General features: G+C 45.9%; 1 protein-coding gene across 1 annotated transcript; it reads left to right on the top strand.

Annotated features, from left to right (window-relative positions):
* The first annotated feature begins 5,881 nt into the window (after window positions 1–5,881).
* Window positions 5,882–18,019, top strand: LOC142365490 (adenosine 5'-monophosphoramidase HINT1-like). Its single transcript, XM_075446310.1, has 4 exons — window positions 5,882–5,893; window positions 15,066–15,185; window positions 16,774–16,878; window positions 17,680–18,019. Exons 1-4 carry the CDS (start codon window positions 5,882–5,884, stop codon window positions 17,842–17,844), a joined length of 402 nt encoding a protein of 133 aa, XP_075302425.1. The 3' UTR covers window positions 17,845–18,019.
* The last annotated feature ends 703 nt before the right edge of the window (window positions 18,020–18,722 follow it).

The following is an 18,722-nucleotide window of genomic DNA, read 5'->3' as shown; positions in this document are numbered from 1 at the left end:
CACTTTCTTTTAACAAAATCATATCTAAGGCTAACCTATTTTGTAGCGTCATTTTGGATGTAGCTTGCAGCTGCAAGTCAACTGCATTAATTGCTGTTTTTGTCCAGTTTGCTAAGGATTCTACTTGCCATGTCAAATTTTCTATATATAATCGATTATTGGTAATTACTGTCCAATAACCCCAAAAAGCTTTCATTCCCAAGTTTATTCTCATTGCTGGTGTATAATAGCTTGGCCAGGCAAAAAGATTACCATTTTCTTGCATAGAGTTCCACATTTGTGACTGTCTTTTAGCTCTGTGTCCTTGTGATTTTGTTAAGGATTGAATGAAATTAAAAGCTATAGTAGGACACAAGCTTGGGATACCTAGAGTACATTCTAATCCATCCCAGTAGGGTTGAATGCAGTCTGATATTTGTCCATTAGAACACACCCATACAGTTTCAGGTGGTGCAGGCAGCATTAAAGTGCTACACGTACTATTTTCGAGTTCATCGAGGCTATTATGTCCATTTAGATAATGTTGGAAAGGAACTCGGCATCTTTTGGCCTGTGGCTCAGCATTGTTGCTAGAAACTAAACCATATGCCCATTTGTTAACCTGTTTGGGATCCACTTTTATCATACACTCTGACCTTGTCTTAGGGATTGGAGCACTATAATTATGACATAAACATACACTTCTTAAAGCGTGGTAAAGGTCTGCAACCATCCATACCCATGGGTAGTCATCAATATTAGAACAAGTTATCTTGTTAGTACAATTCCATAATTGGACTGGCCCTAGCGGCGTGGTAATTGGAGGTTTTTCTCCCCATTGTGTAAAACGAGTTCTATGATCAGCAATAGTCCACATACAAGGTACGTCATTAGATTGTGGACTACGCTTAGATCCATAGTTTGAGGGAAATTCGATACACCATTCAGCTTGTACTGGGATACTATATTTAAAGGTAATAGGTACACCCCAGAATGGTCGAGGAGGCTGGTCAAGCCAGGGTACCTCCGTACAGTCGATAGACAATTTTATCTTGTTGTTTAAATTCAGGAAATTTTTGTCAAGCTCTCGAGTGCAGTTCGAATTAGACCATATGTTGGTATAGTTAAGATTTGAAGGATAAGTATAATGTTTGTAGGTAATTCCACTTCCCCATGGTATGGAGATGGTATTGTCTTTCATTTCCCATAAATCCAGCAGTGCTCTTTTTAAGTCAAGGGGAATAACCATAAAAGGGAGTCCCTCTGCAGGGGTTGTTGGCAACATAAGACAAGTGGTTCCCTGAGTCCAATTCATCATTCTAAGAAATCCTTGTAACAACTTAAAGGCTGTGTTTTCCTCTATCATACCCAAAGACTTCTTTGTTTTTTGATTATAATCTCTATGGAACACATGCACAATTATTGCACCTAATATGTAAACACATGTTAAACTTACACATATTTGTCTACCACTGCCAATGCATGATAGAAGATTCATGTTGACAATTCTATAGTAAATTATAACTATCAAAACCACAACAAAATAAAACTATTTTGCATTATAAAAACAGTAACCTAAACAATAAAGCAAAAAGGTAAAAAAAAAAAGGTCACATAATATACAAGTAAAATTAGAAATCAGTATTCCTATCAAAATTAAATCACTATTGTCCTTTTTGTTAGATTGTTTCAACCTTCTGGAAACTGTGGTTCACAGATGATTCCACGGACTAGGACTAGAAGTATAAATCAGCAGTCCTTGATGGCAGTCTGTTTTGACACGTGACAGCCCGTGTTTTTAGGCGTAGTTTCCCAGCGTTTGGAAAATACCTGTAAACAGAAAAGAAAGGAAAATGCTCGGTTGTCAGTGAAACCGACATATAATAGGTTAAAAGGTAGGTACTATCCATCTAGTACTGATTCGATGCAGTTTTCCAGAGCTATCTTTCGCTTCCCAAGCGTAAAGACTTTTTGGTTTTGTTAATACTAGTGCCACTGTTCCAATCTGAGGCATTTTAACCAGCACTGGCTGGCCTGCGTAAAAGCCAGTAGGGTGTTCTGGTTTTACATCTGCCTTCGGCACCAGAGTTGTGGCAGAAGCAGAGAATGCTTTCATTTTGGGACAGCCGTCTCCAGCCCATCTATTATTTAATTGATAGATGGCATTGGATAATCGCAGATGCCACCCAGATTCATGGGTTTTAGCAAATCGCTTAACTAACCTGTTTGTTCTCTCAACAATACCATTTGCTTGGGGGTAGTACGGAGTATGGAATACCCACCGAATTCCTTCTTCTTTTGCCCAGTCTTGTACCACTGTAGCTGTAAAGTGTGATCCGTTGTCACTTTGAATCTCCTCAGGAAGGGGGAGTGTGCTGAATCATTCCTTCAGGCTGTGAACTGTGTTACCTCCAGTTGCAGCTGGGACAGCTGTTGCCATGGTAATTCCTGAAACAACTTCCACCCCTACTAATATATGTTTTTTACCCCCTGAGGGTCGCAATGGACCTACGTAATCAATTTGCCAGGTGTGCCACAGTGGTTTTTTATTTCGGATGTGCATGGGAGGTGCCTTACTTGGATGATCTTTGTTAAGTCGCAGGCGACACTGTGAACAGGCAGTTACCACTTGTTCACAGTTTTGTTGACACAGGCCATCCTCGGGCTATGCCTTCCCGATACAAATCAGCTCGGCCTGGCCTGTGTGCCCTCGTTTTACATGTAACCATTCAAGTAAACGTTCCCATTCTAATTCATCACTTACAATGTCAATCTTGTGTAGCCGTGTGAGGCTATCAACTTGTTGATCGAACTAGGCAGCAATAGAGGCTGATCGATCATGCCCTTTCACCCAACCAATGTGCAGTATCCTTTGTTCTCCTATTTTTAGCAATTGTTTCCAGCTGTCAGTTTGCCAGACTGGGACTCTATTTACCTGCCAGTCTTTGGCTGCCCAGTGGCTCACCCACTCGGTAGCTCCTTTAAAAACAGCATACGAGTCAGTGTAAATATAGTCAGCACCGTGTTGTGCAGCTAATAAAACTGCCCTAAGCTCCCCCACTTGTGCACTTCCTTTACCTGTTTCGCTGACCCGTTCTCCCGTGGCCACTTCCAGTGCCACTGCATTATAATTCCACTCATTATTTCGCCTGTAGGATGACACATCAGTGAACCATACCCCTTCGAGGTTGCTGGTTTCTGTTAGAGGAAGTGCCTCCCGAATTGGAGATGGTTTGCTTGGAGGAGTTTGGAACAGCGAAGTATTATCTATATCTTTTTGCAGTTTAGACACTTTAGTGCTGCCCTCTGTAATAGGCATAATGTCATGGATGCTTTCCAGATAGGCATACCACTTACGGACCGTGGGTTTTTGGGCAATGCCAGCAGGCGGCACCGTCCCTTTAAATATTGTGTCTAGGAGGCGGAAAGGTCCCCGAATGATTACACTCTGTTTTTTTTCTTATTTGTTCCACTCACTTTACAGCTCGTACCAAAGACAATAGTCCCTTTTCCAGGTCTGAGTATCGCGATTCAGTATCATTAAAGGACTTTGAACTGAACTCAAGTGGACGCTCAGGCCCTTCAGGTCCTCTTTGCCAAACATTACAGTGAGAACCCTGTTCACTATATCCCCATTCCACATGAATTGCATCAGAGGGATGTACAGGACCTAGCTGCTGAAATAGTCTCAATTCTTTTACCAGTGTCTCCAGGGCATTAGAATGTTGATTTGTCCACTCCCATGATTTCTTTTTTCGCAGTGAATTGTAAAGGGGTCGAGCAAAGATAGAAAATCCAGGGACATGTTTACGCCAGTATACTAAATTTCCTAAAACTTGTTGCAATTCCTTAACATTAGAGGGATCCTGTCCCTGTTCTATTTTCTCCAGTGTGTCAGGAGGGATAGATAAGGCTCCTTTGATCCACCAGACCCCTAGAAATTTAACTTCCTGTGCTGGTCCCTGACACTTGGATGGGGGAATTTCCAGACCCAAGGTTGTTAATTGCAATGTCACATCATCCATAGCCTGTTTAACAGTGTCAGATTGTTCCCCTCCAATCAAAAGATCATCTATATATTGATATATAGTAACGTCTGATGGAATAGGAATTCCACTCAGTGTTTTAGCTAAAGCATTGTGAGCAATCGTGGGGGAATGTTTATATCCCTGAGGCAGCCTGTTAAAGGTGTATTGTATCCCTTTCCAGGTAAAAGCAAATTGGGCCTTATCAAGTTCCTGGAGTGGAACCATAAAAAACATATCTTTTACATCTAAAGTTGCCATCCATGTGTGAGATGCTCCCTGTATCTGAGTTACCAATTCTGCAATGCTCGGTACAGCTGCAGTTAAAGGTGCAGTGTTGGCGTTTAATCGCCTGTAATCAATCGTGAGTCTCCACTGCCCGTTTGGTTTTTTTACTGGCCAGACAGGGGAATTATAGGGTGAGTGTGTATGAGTGATGATGCCTCGGTTTTCTAAGTCTCTTACCACCCCGTTAATACCCGATTGCGCAGCTGCTGGTAAGGTGTACTGTTTTGTGTTTGTAATTTTTGATGGTGGTAAAGGTATGGACATTTCTAATAAATTAACTTTTTTAGGCTCATTCTGTTTAATTTCTCGCCCAGCAAAACTCCAAACTGAACCATCAGGGAGTTTCCACACTCTGCCATACAACAAATCAAATCCCAAAATATTAGTGTTAGCAGCACCGACCAGTACTTCAGTGCGGGTTAATCTTTGTTCGCCCGGGAGCCACAGGGTAATTTTTGCTGTGGGGCATTTCCTTATGACTCCATCAATGCCTGTAAATTTTACTTTACGGCGACCAGGTTTTACATTTAAGCATGTTGCAGTCTCCTTGGTGATTACCGAAATTTGAGCACCAGTATCAATGAGAAAATTTACAAAAACCTTCTTTGGTCCCAGCGGGATGGCAATGACAGGTTCTGGGGGGTATATCAGAGACACACTGCATAGCTAGTACCCGCCGAGGAAGGAGGCTCACAGCCCTCCCCGGGGATATGTGCTTTTTGCCTGAGGGTCTGTCAGATCAATTAGCTCCTGCTGTGGGGCGGAGGGTGCAGTGTTAAAAGTTGCTTTGTTTTCTGCCGACTGACCTGTCTTTGCTGAATTAAGCTTATGGCTTAACGACTGTACCAGAATTTTTAGGTCAGTCGTGGATATACCAATCAGTAGATGCCGTGGCACCCCAATAGCTCGAGCTTTACGCCAGAGCTCATTACGCTCCGTATCAAATTTTAATTTGCATTCGGGCTTAGCCTTAGGGCTGTGAATCTGGCGAAGTCGCCAAGGTGGCGGATCAGATAACTGTGAGGATCTGATCCATCCCATCCTGCGCCCGTAGTTTACAAATTCACTCCAAGTGATTATTTGATCCTGATCCTGATCTTGCCCTCGACGTGGGCATCGGCCTTGTCTGGGGCGAGCGACTTGAAGTCGATCTTGTATGTTGGCAACATATGTTTTTAAACTGTCTGGGAGGCCTCGGATCAGTGGAGTTAATCTTGCCAGATCTATAGGGGCTAACATTGGGGATCTTATCAACACATCCCGCTCATGCATTGCTTGTATGCAGGCAGCCTTTTGCACAGATGTCACCAAATCAGAGAACCCTGAGGTTTTTATAACAGAAGGTTCTCCTCTGTCATATGGGTCTATGCCACCGGCCCAATAAGCAGCTCGCATAGTTAATGAGTAATTATGATTACCTGGAGTGGTAGTTAGAAATACTCCAGGACCCCAGTAGCCTCCTGCTTCTTCCTCATTTAAGAGGATTCGATCTCCCCCGGTAAGGGAGACTCGACGTACATATTCTGTCTCGGATTCCTCCGGACGCCTGGAATATTTTTCCTGCAATTTTGCCAATTCAGCAGGAGACCATGGAATGGTTCGTATAGTAGTATGAGCCTGTTCTCCACCCTCATCGGTGGTTTCTGTTTTAATCAATGGTCGAATAGGTATAGGTTCTGAGGCCAAATCATAATCAGAATTTTCCTCCAGTTCACCATTATCATCCCTGTCCCAGATGTCTCCATCCCACGTCTTGGGCTCCGCATACTGTGTTAATTTGCGGACTTGTTTAGCTGAGACCGAGGACGGTATTGGGTTTAATGAGAGATTTAATTTTTCTTCTAAATGTTTTTCTCGCCTATTGGCCCAAAACAATTGCGATTTAAGGTAACCGATTTCACCTTTTAGGGTGTCGATTTGTGTCTCAAATTTCTTCTGACTTTCCTTTTCAAAAGTCAGTGAAGTTTTTAACACTTCATTTTCTGATTTTAGTGCAGCATATTCTACATCTGCAACTTTTTCAGGTGGTGGGGACTCTTTAATTTCTTTCTGCGCGCAAGATAGGCAAGCCCCTAATACAGCACAAATAAATTTTTTGCCTTTAGTGCCTTTGATCTTTTGCTCACTTAAACACTGTTTTATACGTTCTACCACTTTATCCTCATCTTTCCAGAATTTCTGGGCCCATTCAATACCTGCTTGTGAAGGTGCACACTTATATTTTTGTAGCAGTTTATCCATGGCAATCCTGCCGACTACGCCAATTTTTTTACTGTCGCGTTAAAGGGGGGGGTAAGGGGAGTCTGATATTCAACTAGCCTGCCAGAGCCCTTCCAAGGACTTTCACTGAAACAGTTTCGCAAAGTTGAAACAATAGGTAATTTCTTCAAGCGACAGTTGTCACAGATTCGGAATTGCCGTTGATAAATTCACTGTCTACAAAAGTTGAGCTCAAAGTAATAGTTTAGAGCTTTAGTTAACCATGTGTTCCCGGGGATATGTCTGACAAAGTCAGAGGCGTGACTCTTACCAAAAAGGCGTCCCTTCTTGGGGGGGGAAGAGAGGTTCATGCCCGTCGACCCGTCCGTCAGGTGAAGTTCTCGCTTGGCTCCTCCTCCCAAAGAGAGTTTTCAAGTGCCAATTTTTATATGTTTGGAAATCTTTTTGCGAGGTGGGACTAAGTCAATTATTGTGTATCGATTGGCTCTTGGCATGGAATGTCGTGTCCTCAGAAGCGGGACTCAGCAGTGAGACACGCCTTCGGAGCGGGCATCTTGGTATGTGTATTCGGGGGCCATCTGTGCTTTGTCCAAAGCAATCTCTGAAGCAACCTCTGGCTGCGCAGCCTCCGCGGCGCCCCACAGATCACTGAGTTTACAGTGATGGGCTATCCCCCCTTACTTTTGTCTGATAAGATAAGCACCAGTTATTTACTTCCTTTGTTAGCTCTTTGGCTCTTGACACCTCAGTCCGTTTGTCTTTTGTCCAGCAAGGCCATCGATTACAGAAGGGGATGGAGTTTTGAGCAACAGAGAAGAGCCAGGGGCTGCTGATGCGTTAGGAACCAACAGGGGAACACCTGAGAAATGCCGCAAAGGAACTGGGGCGCGATCCTCCAAAAAGGTGATGCGGTCGACAGCCCAACTGAAGCGTCTCTACGCCAACGTGCGCAGCACCGGTAACAAACGTGGCTGAGTAAGGACCTTCTGGTCGAGCTGAAGCACGAGAAGGAAACGTGTAGGCAGTGGAAGCGGGGACAGGCAGCCTGGGAAGAATGTAGGGATGTTGCCCGGGTGCGTGGGGATGGGATCAGGAAAGCTAAGGCACAGCCGGAGCTGAATTAGGCAAGGGGTGTGAAGAATCGTAGGAAGGGCTTCTACTGGGGCATTGGTCAGAAAAGGAAGACTAAAGACACACACCACACTACATACACACACCACACCACACCCCCCCCCCCTCCGATAAATAACACAGGAGATCTACAGACAGACGATTTTTTTCCTCCGTTTTCACTGGCAATCACTGTTCCCACATCCATGATCTGGATGATGGGTAGACAGACCGTAGCCTCAGCGAGTTTGCTGATGATACAGAACTGGGAGGAGTGGCTGATACCCCGGGGGGTTGTGCTGCCATCCAGAGGGACCTCGACGGGCTGGAGAAATGGGCAGGCAGGAGCCTCGTGCAGTTCAGCAAGGGGAAGTGCAAAGTCCCGCGCCTGGGGAGGAACAACCCCATGCACCAGTATATGCTGGAGGCCGACTGGCTGGAAAGCAGCTTTGCAGAAAAGGACGTGGGGGGCTCCTGGTGGACACCAAGTCGAACGCAAGCCGACAACGTGCCCTTGCCGCAAAGAAGGCTAAGGCTATCCTTAGCCCGATATAGAGGAAAGCAGGGTTTATGTATGTTACACTACAGTTGTGTAGAGCAATCGAATTGCTCGCTCTCCCCGGGGGTGCAGGGCACCACAGACCACCCTCGGGCAGCTTTGGGGGCTCTGCCTATTTTTCTAAAAGCCTCCTACCCAGCTTAGCGCATGTCCTATCTTGATCTGCCCTCCAGCCCTCAAGCCACCAGTGCTGAACACGCGCTTTGTATTTTATTTTCTCCCGGTATAACCACGGTGATGGAATTAGTTAATCATAAAGCACGAACAATGCTGCTATGTCCCTTGTACAGCCCTGCCCATCTGGACATTAGGGCTGGGAACAGAGGGTTTAGTCCCTAGGTAATCATTAATGTTAAACAATAATGGTGAAGGGGTATTTTTAACAGAAATAGCGTTAGCAAATAGTTGCAGGTGTATTTGTGGTACCTATCTATTGTGTGAATTAATTGAAGCAAAAAGTCATACATCTCCCCCCAAAGAAGTTAGTTTTAATTAAAACCAGCAGGTGCCTAGAACTGGTCAAGATGACCCGTGCTGCAGGGAACAGAGCCAGAAGAGGACTGAGTTTGCCCAGAAACTGTGATGAAGAGGATAAGCCTTCATCTTGGGACCCCCGACGACCACCACTAGGAGGCACTGCGCAAGCGCGGGTGGGAGGAGTGTATGAAAATGGACTGATTTGACTATGAAAGAAAGGGCTTATGTAATCAGATGAATATGTATATTTTGATCTATATAGGCTACATAGAAGGGGTATGGGGTATGCACGTTCGGCGGAATTATCCCCCGTGCATCCGACGTCGCAATAAAGAATGCCTGCCTTTTAACACTACATTGGTGTTACGAGGTTTTATTCTCGGATTTTCGGTGACTGTTTCTGGCGACCCAGATGGGACCCTGCTTGTGAATACCGACAGATCCGCGGGATCACGGGACCTCCAGCCGGCATCGAGGGATTCTCGAGGAGAACCTCTGATCCCCGGACCGAAGGATTCCAAGTAAGTCCCCTGGAATTTAATTAAGGCATTCTTTAGGTATAATATACGCCTGCTCGTAAATCGCGGTGAAAACCTCGTAGAGTTGGGCTAAAAGGTACCTTTGTGGAAAGTCTCTGCTCGGTGAAAGCCGGTGGAGCGGGGCCCAAGGGGGAGGTCTTCAACAGGGGGTTGAAGTCTCCAAGATCTCAGCAGGGAGCTGGGATCCCAAAGGGAGCTCCAACAAGGGTTGGGGTCCCTCTGATTAGTGTTTGTGATATAGTGCACAATCACTACCACTGGTCATTTGAAGCATGGGCACCTTTCCGAGTAAAAGACCCATCCCAAGGGGCATGCCTTTGGGATGTATTTTAAAACACTGGAAAGAGCTGGGGGGGGACCCTTGAACTCGGAAACAGTTAATTGAGTATTGTAATCATTGGTAGCCGTTATATACTCTGGATGATGGGGAGAAGTGGCCGGAGGACGGGACACTGTGTTATAATACCATTTTGCAATTAATGTTGTTTTGTAAAAGGGAAGGTAAATAAGAAGAAATGACATATGTAGATTTGTTTTTCTCGTTGAGAAATCATTTGGAATGGCAAAGGCAGTGTGGGATACATCCGCGCGGTTCTATGGTAATGGCTTTAAAGAAAGGAAACTGCGAAAAGGGTTCAAAGAAATGCTGCGCCGCTTGTAGCGTCGGGAAAGAGTGTTTGAAATTTAAGTCTAAGAAAGATGACGTCGAGCTAATGGTGGCACCGCATCGGAGATGGGGGGATAATCAGGAAGAGGAATCCGAGATCGTTAGCCCTTCCACCTCCCCTCTGGGGGAGGGTGGGAGAGGATTTAGCCCGGTTTCGGGAAGAACGCGGGGAAGGAAAGGGGGGGCAGCGGAGCCAGCTCCCCTCCAGGCTCCCCTCTGAGAGGCAGTAGGAAATACTGGTCCGGTGACAGTAAAGGTTCCGTTTTCAATAACTGATTTAAGGTCGTGGAAAGAAGTAGCAGGACTCTTCGCGCGATTAAATTGAGGACTTTATATAAAAAATCATGAAGAGGACCGGGGGAGTCAACCCTAGCTAAACCCCTGGTCACACTAAAGCTAGGGAATAAGGAAGTAAAATTTTTAATAAATACAAGAGCCACTTATTCGGTATTGAACACATGTAGAGGAAAATGTAGTCATCAGTCGGTAGATGTCGTTGGTGCGACAGGACAAAGGGAAAATCGGCCTTTTCTAGAACCATTAAAATTTAAATTGGGAAAACAGTGGGTAACACACCAGTTTTTATATATGCCTGAATGCCCTTTGCCTTTGTTAGGGCGAGATTTGTTAAGTAAATTGGAGGCACAAATAACTTTTAAAAATGGGGAAATTGAATAATTGATACCTGAATCAAAAGCCATAGAGGCGAAAGTATTTATGTTACAGGATTCTTTTAAAGAAAAACGAATTCCAGAAGAGGTGGAAAATGCTGTAACCCCCTTGGTTCGGGCAAGTGAGATTCCAGGACGATCTAAACTGGCAGAACCGGTAAAAGTGACCTTAAAACCTGGATCCAAACTGGTAAGACAAAAACAGTATCCTATTAAGTAGGAGGCACGAAAAGGATTAGAGGGGTTAATCATGAAATTTTTGGAATATGGGCTTTTGGTAGAATGCGAGTCAGAATACAACACACCTATATTACCGGTAAAGAAACCTGGGGGACGGGAATATCGACTAGTCCAGGATCTAAGAGCTATAAATCAAATAGTTCAAGATATACACCCAGTAGTGGCCAATCCCTATACTTTATTGACATCCCTGAAAGAGGAGCATAAATGGTTTACTGTACTAGATTTAAAGGATGCCTTCTTTTGCATACCTCTGGATGCACAAAGTCAAAGCATATTTGCTTTTGAATGGGAGAGCCCTGCAACAGGACGAAAGATGCAACTGACATGGACTGTACTTCCACAAGGATTTAAAAAGAGCCCCACAATATTTGGAAAACTGTTTGTCCATGAGAGGCAACACCTGGCCCTTGGAGTGCTGGCACAACGTCTGGGATCCTGGAAGCGGCCAGTAGGATACTTCTTTAAACAACTTGACAACGTGAGTAAAGGATGGCTGGGATGTTTGCGTGCCGTGGCAGCAACGGTATTGCTGATTCAGGAAGCTTGAAAATTGACTATGGGCCAAAAGATGGTGGTGTATGTACCACACATGGTGGTAACTGTTCTAGAACAAAAGGGGGGTCATTGGCTGTCCCCCAGCAGAATGCTAAAATATCAGGTTGTCTTGCTAGAGCTGGATGATGTGGAACTAAAAACCACAACCATCGTAAATCCAGCAATGTTTCTGTCAACGAAAAATCCAACAGAAAATCTAGAACATGACTGCCTGCTAACTGTTGAACAAGTCTATTCCAGCAGACCGGACCTGAGGGATGAGCCTCTGGAAAATCCTGATTTTGAATTGTTCGCAGATGGAAGCAGCATTGTCAAAGAGGGAAGACGAACGGCCGGATACGCTGTTGTCACCGCCACCGAGGTACTGGAGTCAGGAACGCTACCTGCAAATACCTCGGCACAGAAAGCAGAACTGGTGGCGTTGCAGCAAGCCTTGCGCATGGCAGAAGGAAAAAGGGTAAATATATGGACTGATTCCAAATATGCATTTGGTGTGATTCATGCTCATGGAGCCATCTGGAAAGAAAGAGGACTGCTCTCAGCCCAAGGATCATCGATAAAACATAAAGAAGAAATCCTTCAGCTCCTCGAAGAGGTGCAGAAACCAAAGGAAGTGGCGGTGATGCACTGCAAGGCTCATCAGTTTGGTCAGACAGCTGTAAACACAGGTAATCGATTGGCAGACAAAACAGCAAAGGAGGCTGCTGAACAAGGTATCTTTGCACTAGTACCAGTAAAACAAATAAAAATCCCGAATCTGAAACCATAATATAGTAAATTGGATGAGCAAGTGGCAGAACAATTAAAGGCATCACAAAATACAGAAGAGTGGTGGGTAACGCCGGAAAAACAGGTAATAGTAACCCCGCAAGTTATGTTAGAACTTGCGAAAGAAAAACATGCACAGACACATTGGGATGTAGATGCTATAGTCTGGAGCCTAAAATCATCTGCAGTGTGTGTAGGAATGACAGGAATAATGAAATCTATAGTAGCTAAGTGTCCAATTTGTCTCAAAAATAATCCTTTAAATTGGAAAAGGGCACCCCTAGGAGTAACAAAACAGGGTAACACCCCAGGAGATTATTGGCAAATTGATTTTTCTGAACTGCCCAGGCAGAATGGATTCAGGTATCTATTAGTATTAATTAATACTTTTTCTGGATGGCCGGAAGCCTTTCCTTGTCGCACCAACAAAGCGAGAGAAGTAGTTAAAATATTGTTGAAAGAAATAATACCAAGGTTTAGGGTACCAATTGGCATGTCTTCCAATAGGAGACCACATTTTGTAGCAGAAATAGTTCAACAAGTAAGTAAAATTTTAAGAATAAATTAGGATTTACATACCCCCTGGAGGCCACAATCCAGTGAAAGAATTGAAAGAATGAACCAAACATTAAAAAGACAAATAAATAAAATTTGTCAAGAGGTGTCTTTAAAATGGCCACAAGCTTTACCATTAGCACTTCTGAGAATCAGAATCCAACCAAGATGTAAAGATGGTGTAAGTCCATACGAAATTTTGTATGGCAAACCTTATCAGACTCCTTTAATCCCAGGGGATATGAAAATAGCAGGGGAAACAGATTTAAAAATGTATTTGGTTTCTTTAGGAAAAACACTTGAAGCACTCCGAAAATACGTTGTGCTGACCAGATCGCTTGCTTTGGATACACCTGTGCATCAATATCAACCAGGTGATTTCATGTACATAAGGACTTGGAACTCTGAACCACTGCAGGAGAAGTGGAAAGGACCTTTTCAGGTACTGTTAACAACTTACACTGCTGTCAAAGTAGAAGGGGTGGAACCGTGGATACACTACACTCGAGTGAAGAAGGCCCCTTCGTGGAGAGTCATCAATAGAAATCCAGAGACTGCAAAACTGACTTTGAAATATATCTAAAAAGAGTAGTTATTGCTGTAAAATGCGAGGAGACTGTATCTCGATCTGAAAACTGATGATAATAGGAGCACTGTTCAGTGTATTAGAAGTAAGAACAGAAAACGTTGATTCACTGCCAATAAAAGCAGAACAATTAATATACCTCCTAAGGAGGACTCCAGAAAAAATCTGATGATCGGCCTTATAAAAGAATTTGCAAATTTACAAAATGTGACCCAAATAACTGCATGTCTTCCAATCCCAAGGGCGGTAGGAGAATCAGTAACTTGGGGAAATTCAACAAGACATGCAAGAAAATTGGCTTGATAAACTTTTTAATGGATTCAGGTGGAATATTAGTTCTTGGGTCAAATCTTTAATCGGTACCGGACTGCTTTTACTGGTAGTAGTTTTAATAATACTGCTCATATATTATTGTCTGAAAAAGGAACTCACCAACAGAACAGCTTTTAATCGAATGATTATTCAGGCTATTGCAAGAAGACAAAACCTTAGTGAGTTGGTTGTAACACTTCCACCACCCTATAGCGAAACAAGTGGACTATAAGTGTAGTGCTGTAATTTTGAAAAGTATATTTTAATAATATTTAATCATTATATGATTAAAAAAAATTTAATTATGGAAGTATTGAAAAGATAATTATTTCAAAACTTCCAAAGGGGGGAAATGTAACCACGGTGATGGAATTAGTTAATCATAAAGCACAAACAATGCTGCTATGTCCCTTGTACAGCCCTGCCCATCTGGACATTAGGTCTGGGAACAGAGGGTTTAGTCCCTAGGTAATCATTAATGTTAAACAATAATGGTGAAGGGGGATTTTTAACAGAAATATCGTTAGCAAATGGTTGCAGGTGTATTTGTGGTACCTATCTATTGTGTGAATTAATTGAAGCAAAAAGTCATACATCTCCCCCCAAAGAAGTTAGTTTTAATTAAAACCAGCAGGTGCCTAGAACTGGTCAAGATGACCCGTGCTGCAGGGAACAGAGCCAGAAGAGGACTGAGTTTGCCCAGAAACTGTGATGAAGAGGATAAGCCTTCATCTTAGGACCCCCGACGACCACCACTAGGAGGCACTGCGCAAGTGCGGGTGGGAGGAGTGTATGAAAATGGACTGATTTGACTATGAAAGAAAGGGCTTATGTAATCAGATGAATATGTATATTTTGATCTATATAGGCTACACAGAAGGGGTATGGGGTATGCACGTTCGGCGGAATTATCCCCCGTGCATCCGACGTCGCAATAAAGAATGCCTGCCTTTTAACACTACATTGGTGTTACAAGGTCTATTCCCGGATTTTTGGTGACACCGGGAGGCGTGCAGCTTAGAAACGGCTGCAATTGAATTGGGGCTTTCAGGGAACAATTTAGAGCACCTTCTGTTGGCTCTGCGAAATGTTCTGAAAAGTTAAGGCCTGCCCTGCCCTGGCAAAAGCAGTCATGTGACTGGAGGGAGCAGCGCCAAAAAGCCACAAGCACGTTTGGGGTGGACTTGCTGCGGTAATAAATAACAGTAAGTAGTACTTCTAGCTACACCAGCCTCTTGTGAGACCTCGTTGCCCGCGCACAGGGTCGCAGCACTACACGGCGCAGATCCCTCCGCGGACTCGGCCAACGTCTTCTCCCTCCGCCCCCGGGTCGGATCCCTCCGCGCCCCGAGAGCACGCAAACTCCCTGAGCCCCGGCAAGCACCAGGTCGACGAGGGCGGCCCCGCTAGGGGGGCGGGGACAAGCGAAAACGACAGACGAGACAGCCAATCGAGACGCGGGATCGGCCGGCGGCGATCTGGCGGCCCAATGGGCGCCGCGGAGGGCCTAGCCGAGTGGAGGAAGCGCGGGGGCGACAAGGGGCGTTGTCGTGGCTGACGAGATTATTGGGGCGCCGCCACTGTCTTCGGGAAGGCGCTTCCCCGCCAACGTCATCTGCGAGGACGAGGAGGTCGCCGCGGCTTTGCTCTGTGCGCGGTCCCCCTTCCCTTCCCTTCCCTTCCCTTCCCTTCCCTTCCCTTCCCTTCCCTTCCCTTCCCTTCCCTTCCCTTCCCTTCCCTTCCCTTCCCTTCCCTTCCCCCCCCCTCCTCCTCCCCCGCGCTCGCAGGCACCCTGAGCCGAGGGCCCGTTGCGCGGTGCCCGGGAGCGCGGCAGGGTGGGTGGAGGGACGGGGGACGGGCGGGGCCTCTCTGGGTTGTGGCGCTCTCTACTGCACCATCCCTAAAACATCGCGCTTCTTCGGTGCCCCCCCCGGCTGCCGCGGCGCGTACTGGGTTGCTGGTGCTGTCCGGCTCGCCTCGGTTCCCAGCCCCACCGTGGCGCGTGCGCGCGTGCGCAGAGGAGGGCCTCTGACGGTAACGCTCTTGGTGGCAGCCGCAGGCGTTTGCCGCGTGATATCCCTTTGGCACTGCAAGTCGTGCAAAGTTTGCTGCCGAGGGATGGGAGCGGTCCTGCCTCGTGTAGGATGATAGTCTTGAAACCGTAGATTAAGCACACGCAGTCAGTGTCCTCGGGGATTCGGCTGGGGGGGGGGGGCGGAATGTGGGGGGGGTGTGTAAACAGTGGACGTCCGCGTAGCGACCGTAAGGAGTTAGTTCTGCATAGGAGAAATGCAGGTCCTGATGTGCCTCGTAATAGCGTTATAGGGATTTCACAGCTCTGCTGTGCAAGGCTTTGGTTCTGAAGCCCCGAACTGGATTATTAAAGCAAAGAATTACAGCTTTTCTTATTTCTCGTAAATAAAAAAACCCAAAAAACCAAATAAAACAAATCTAGAAACCGGTCATCCTGTAGGCTGCAAAAGCTTCCCAGATCTCGTTGCTGTGGTGAGGTGGGGCCGTGATAACAGCATGCTTGCAAGTTTCACGGATGCTGGTGCACCACGATGTGCTAGGAACTCGAGTGAGCTGCTCGGACTGTGTGGGAGGAAAAAAGCAGCCCTTACCTACCCGATGGTAACTTTAAGTTAGTATCCCATATCATTTTGTTATTAAACTGCTGACGGTTAACTGTTAGGGATGTCTTCTGCTCTTGAAGGTAGGGTTTATGTGCAATGTAGAAGACAGACTGGTACGCTGCACTTGCAGGCTTCCTGTGATTATGCTTTTGCTCAATACTGGAGCTCCCTGTAGCATGGAAAACAAATGGCCGCTGATCTTCCACTTCGCCGAATCCTTTGCTGATTGAGTTAAGCCCTTTGTCTCCTGCCTCTGCGTGGACCACATCGAACGGAAAAAGTGCTTAGGAGATGGTGAACCCAAATCAAAACATACTGGAGGTCGCTAATGTGAAGTCCTGGCCCGTCTCCTTGCCCCCATCATCTTGCATGCTGAATCCCGCTTCTGGAGGGGGCTCTGTAAATACGTTGCATTTTGTGTATAGAAAGTATTGATATCACGTAAGAAAAGTCAACGTTTCGGCTTGCGTTTGGGGTATCCGGTAACCTGCTTCTGCACGAGTTCAGTGGGGCATATTGATTTGCTTAAGCTGTTGCCTTTCTCTGAAGCCAATTACGTTTTAACTGTTTGCTCTTCCTCCAGTGCCTTGTGTTCTGCGATCTTTCACCCCAAGCTCCGATGCTTTTCCTAGACATGCCTAAGGAGCCAATTATCAGGTTATCTGAAGCAGATGGTTCTGGTGAATCTGTAAGTACTGGGGAAGCTTTCTGTATGCTAAACTGTACCTGTAATTAGTTCCTAATTTACTAGACTCTTTCCCTCTTGATAGGGCGCGGTAGGCTATTTTGGGTTTTCTGGCGCTGTAACCTTTTTGCCTCTAGCTTGTAACGGAATTGAGCTTTTTGACTAAAAGTAGGGATATAAAGCAATGCTCATCCCTGGGTACGTACTTCTGGTGCAAAATGCGGTGTCGCTTTGGAGCGCAGTCTGATGCCTGTTGTCATGGGTGAGAGTGAGAGGAGTGGTACTTCTTCTAATAGGGCGAAGAGGGCTTGGGGTTTTTGGCAGGTCAGGGGTGAGGAAGGGCAAAGCCCGTTGAGAGGTGCTGGATGCTTCGCTTTGAGCTATACAAGTCAAGTTCAAGGACTTTGTGAACCCACGCAAAAGGCAGCCTGAAGTTTATTTTCCACCAGAACTGCTTGTGTTGCCCGAAGATACAATGGGGGCTTTAACCCGGAGACGAGCTTAGCTTCTGTGGGTGTTTTGTAGTCCGTTACTGTGTAGCTTGACAGAAATTGCATGTGTCTCCCCCCCCCCCCCCCCCCCCCCCGGTAGTGTGCATAATCGGTTTCTGTAGCTTTGCTTGGAAAATGTCGTTTGCAGGTGGACAGATGGTAGTTTAAAGCGCAGTGGTTGAATTGCTAGGAATTGGCTAACTGGTTTCTCTGGGTGGTTCTCTGCTCTCCTTCCTTCCCTTCCTGCCCTCTCCCCTCTTTGTGTGTGGCTTTTTATTTTATTTGTTTACGGTTTTGTACTTCCTTTCTCCAGCTTCTTGGGCATTTAATGCCCGCTGGGAAGAAGCGTGCTGCTCACCTGGGCCTGACCGATGGATTCCGGATGGTTGTGGATGAAGGGCCCGAGGGTGGGCAGCCTGTCTGTCACGTACATCTACATATTCTGGGTGGCCGTCAGTTGGGCTGGCCACCTGGCTAAGATTTTTGCACCACAAGAGTTGCCGCACGCGTACGAATCGCCACTGAATGGATTTCGTCTGTTGCCCGTCAGTCTAGCCACTGTCGATGTCTCATTTTTTGTGACGTGTGTCTGTGGAAGGTAACAAAGGCTTTGAGCAGCAGTTGCACAATAAAGATTTAGCATGGGGATATCATCTCTGTCTTGAGCGTCTTACTGAGGGAAATAGTTCTGCAAGTTAAAATGGTGTCTCCGTGGAGCGTAAGTGGTTTTGGGTGGTTTTGGCACAGTGCAGTGTGTTGGAGAAGCATCCAACTCCTGTTGGAGCACTTTATCCCTTTTCTGGTGAGGAGGGATATGGTAGGGGAAAACACTCGGTCTGAATGGCAGCTGTGGGGCTTCCCATAGCACAGTGGAATCTCTCTTTTGTCGGTTTGGGTCAGCTGTCCCGGCTCTGTCCGCTCCCAACCTCTTGCCCACCCCCAGCTTTCTGGAGTTTGGGGGTGGTTGGAGAGAGAGCCTCCATGCTGTGGGAGCACTGCTCAGCAGTAGCCAAAACAGTGGTGATGAAGAACTGCCCACTGTAGGAGAAGATCAGGTTCGAGGCTAGCTGAGGTGCACACCTCCATGGTACCTGATGAGGTACATCCGCAGGCCCTGGGGGAACTGGCAGATGAAGTTGCTAAGCCACTATCCATCATATCTGAGAAGTCGTGGTAGTCTGGTGAAGTTTCCACTGACTGGAAAAGGGAAAACATAGCTCATTTTTAATAAGGGAAAAAGGGAAAAATGAAGACCTGGGGAACTACAGGTCAGTCAGTCTCACCTGTCACCATTTAGAGTGATGAGATTTGGAGAGGACACTGTCTGTAAAATATGCAGCGAACTTCAAAAAATGC

Source organism: Opisthocomus hoazin, chromosome W, assembly GCF_030867145.1.
Source record: "Opisthocomus hoazin isolate bOpiHoa1 chromosome W, bOpiHoa1.hap1, whole genome shotgun sequence".
Lineage (NCBI taxonomy): Eukaryota > Metazoa > Chordata > Aves > Opisthocomiformes > Opisthocomidae > Opisthocomus > Opisthocomus hoazin.
The sequence above is the reverse complement of the archived record's forward strand: the minus strand, read 5'-3'. Positions and strand labels throughout refer to the sequence as shown.

Coding starts and splice junctions, on each gene's coding strand:
- LOC142365490 (XM_075446310.1), top strand. Junction 15,186..16,773: donor TCATCTGCGAGGACGAGGAG/GTCGCCGCGGCT, acceptor CTCTTCCTCCAG/TGCCTTGTGTTCTGCGATCT. Junction 16,879..17,679: donor CAGATGGTTCTGGTGAATCT/GTAAGTACTGGG, acceptor TCCTTTCTCCAG/CTTCTTGGGCATTTAATGCC.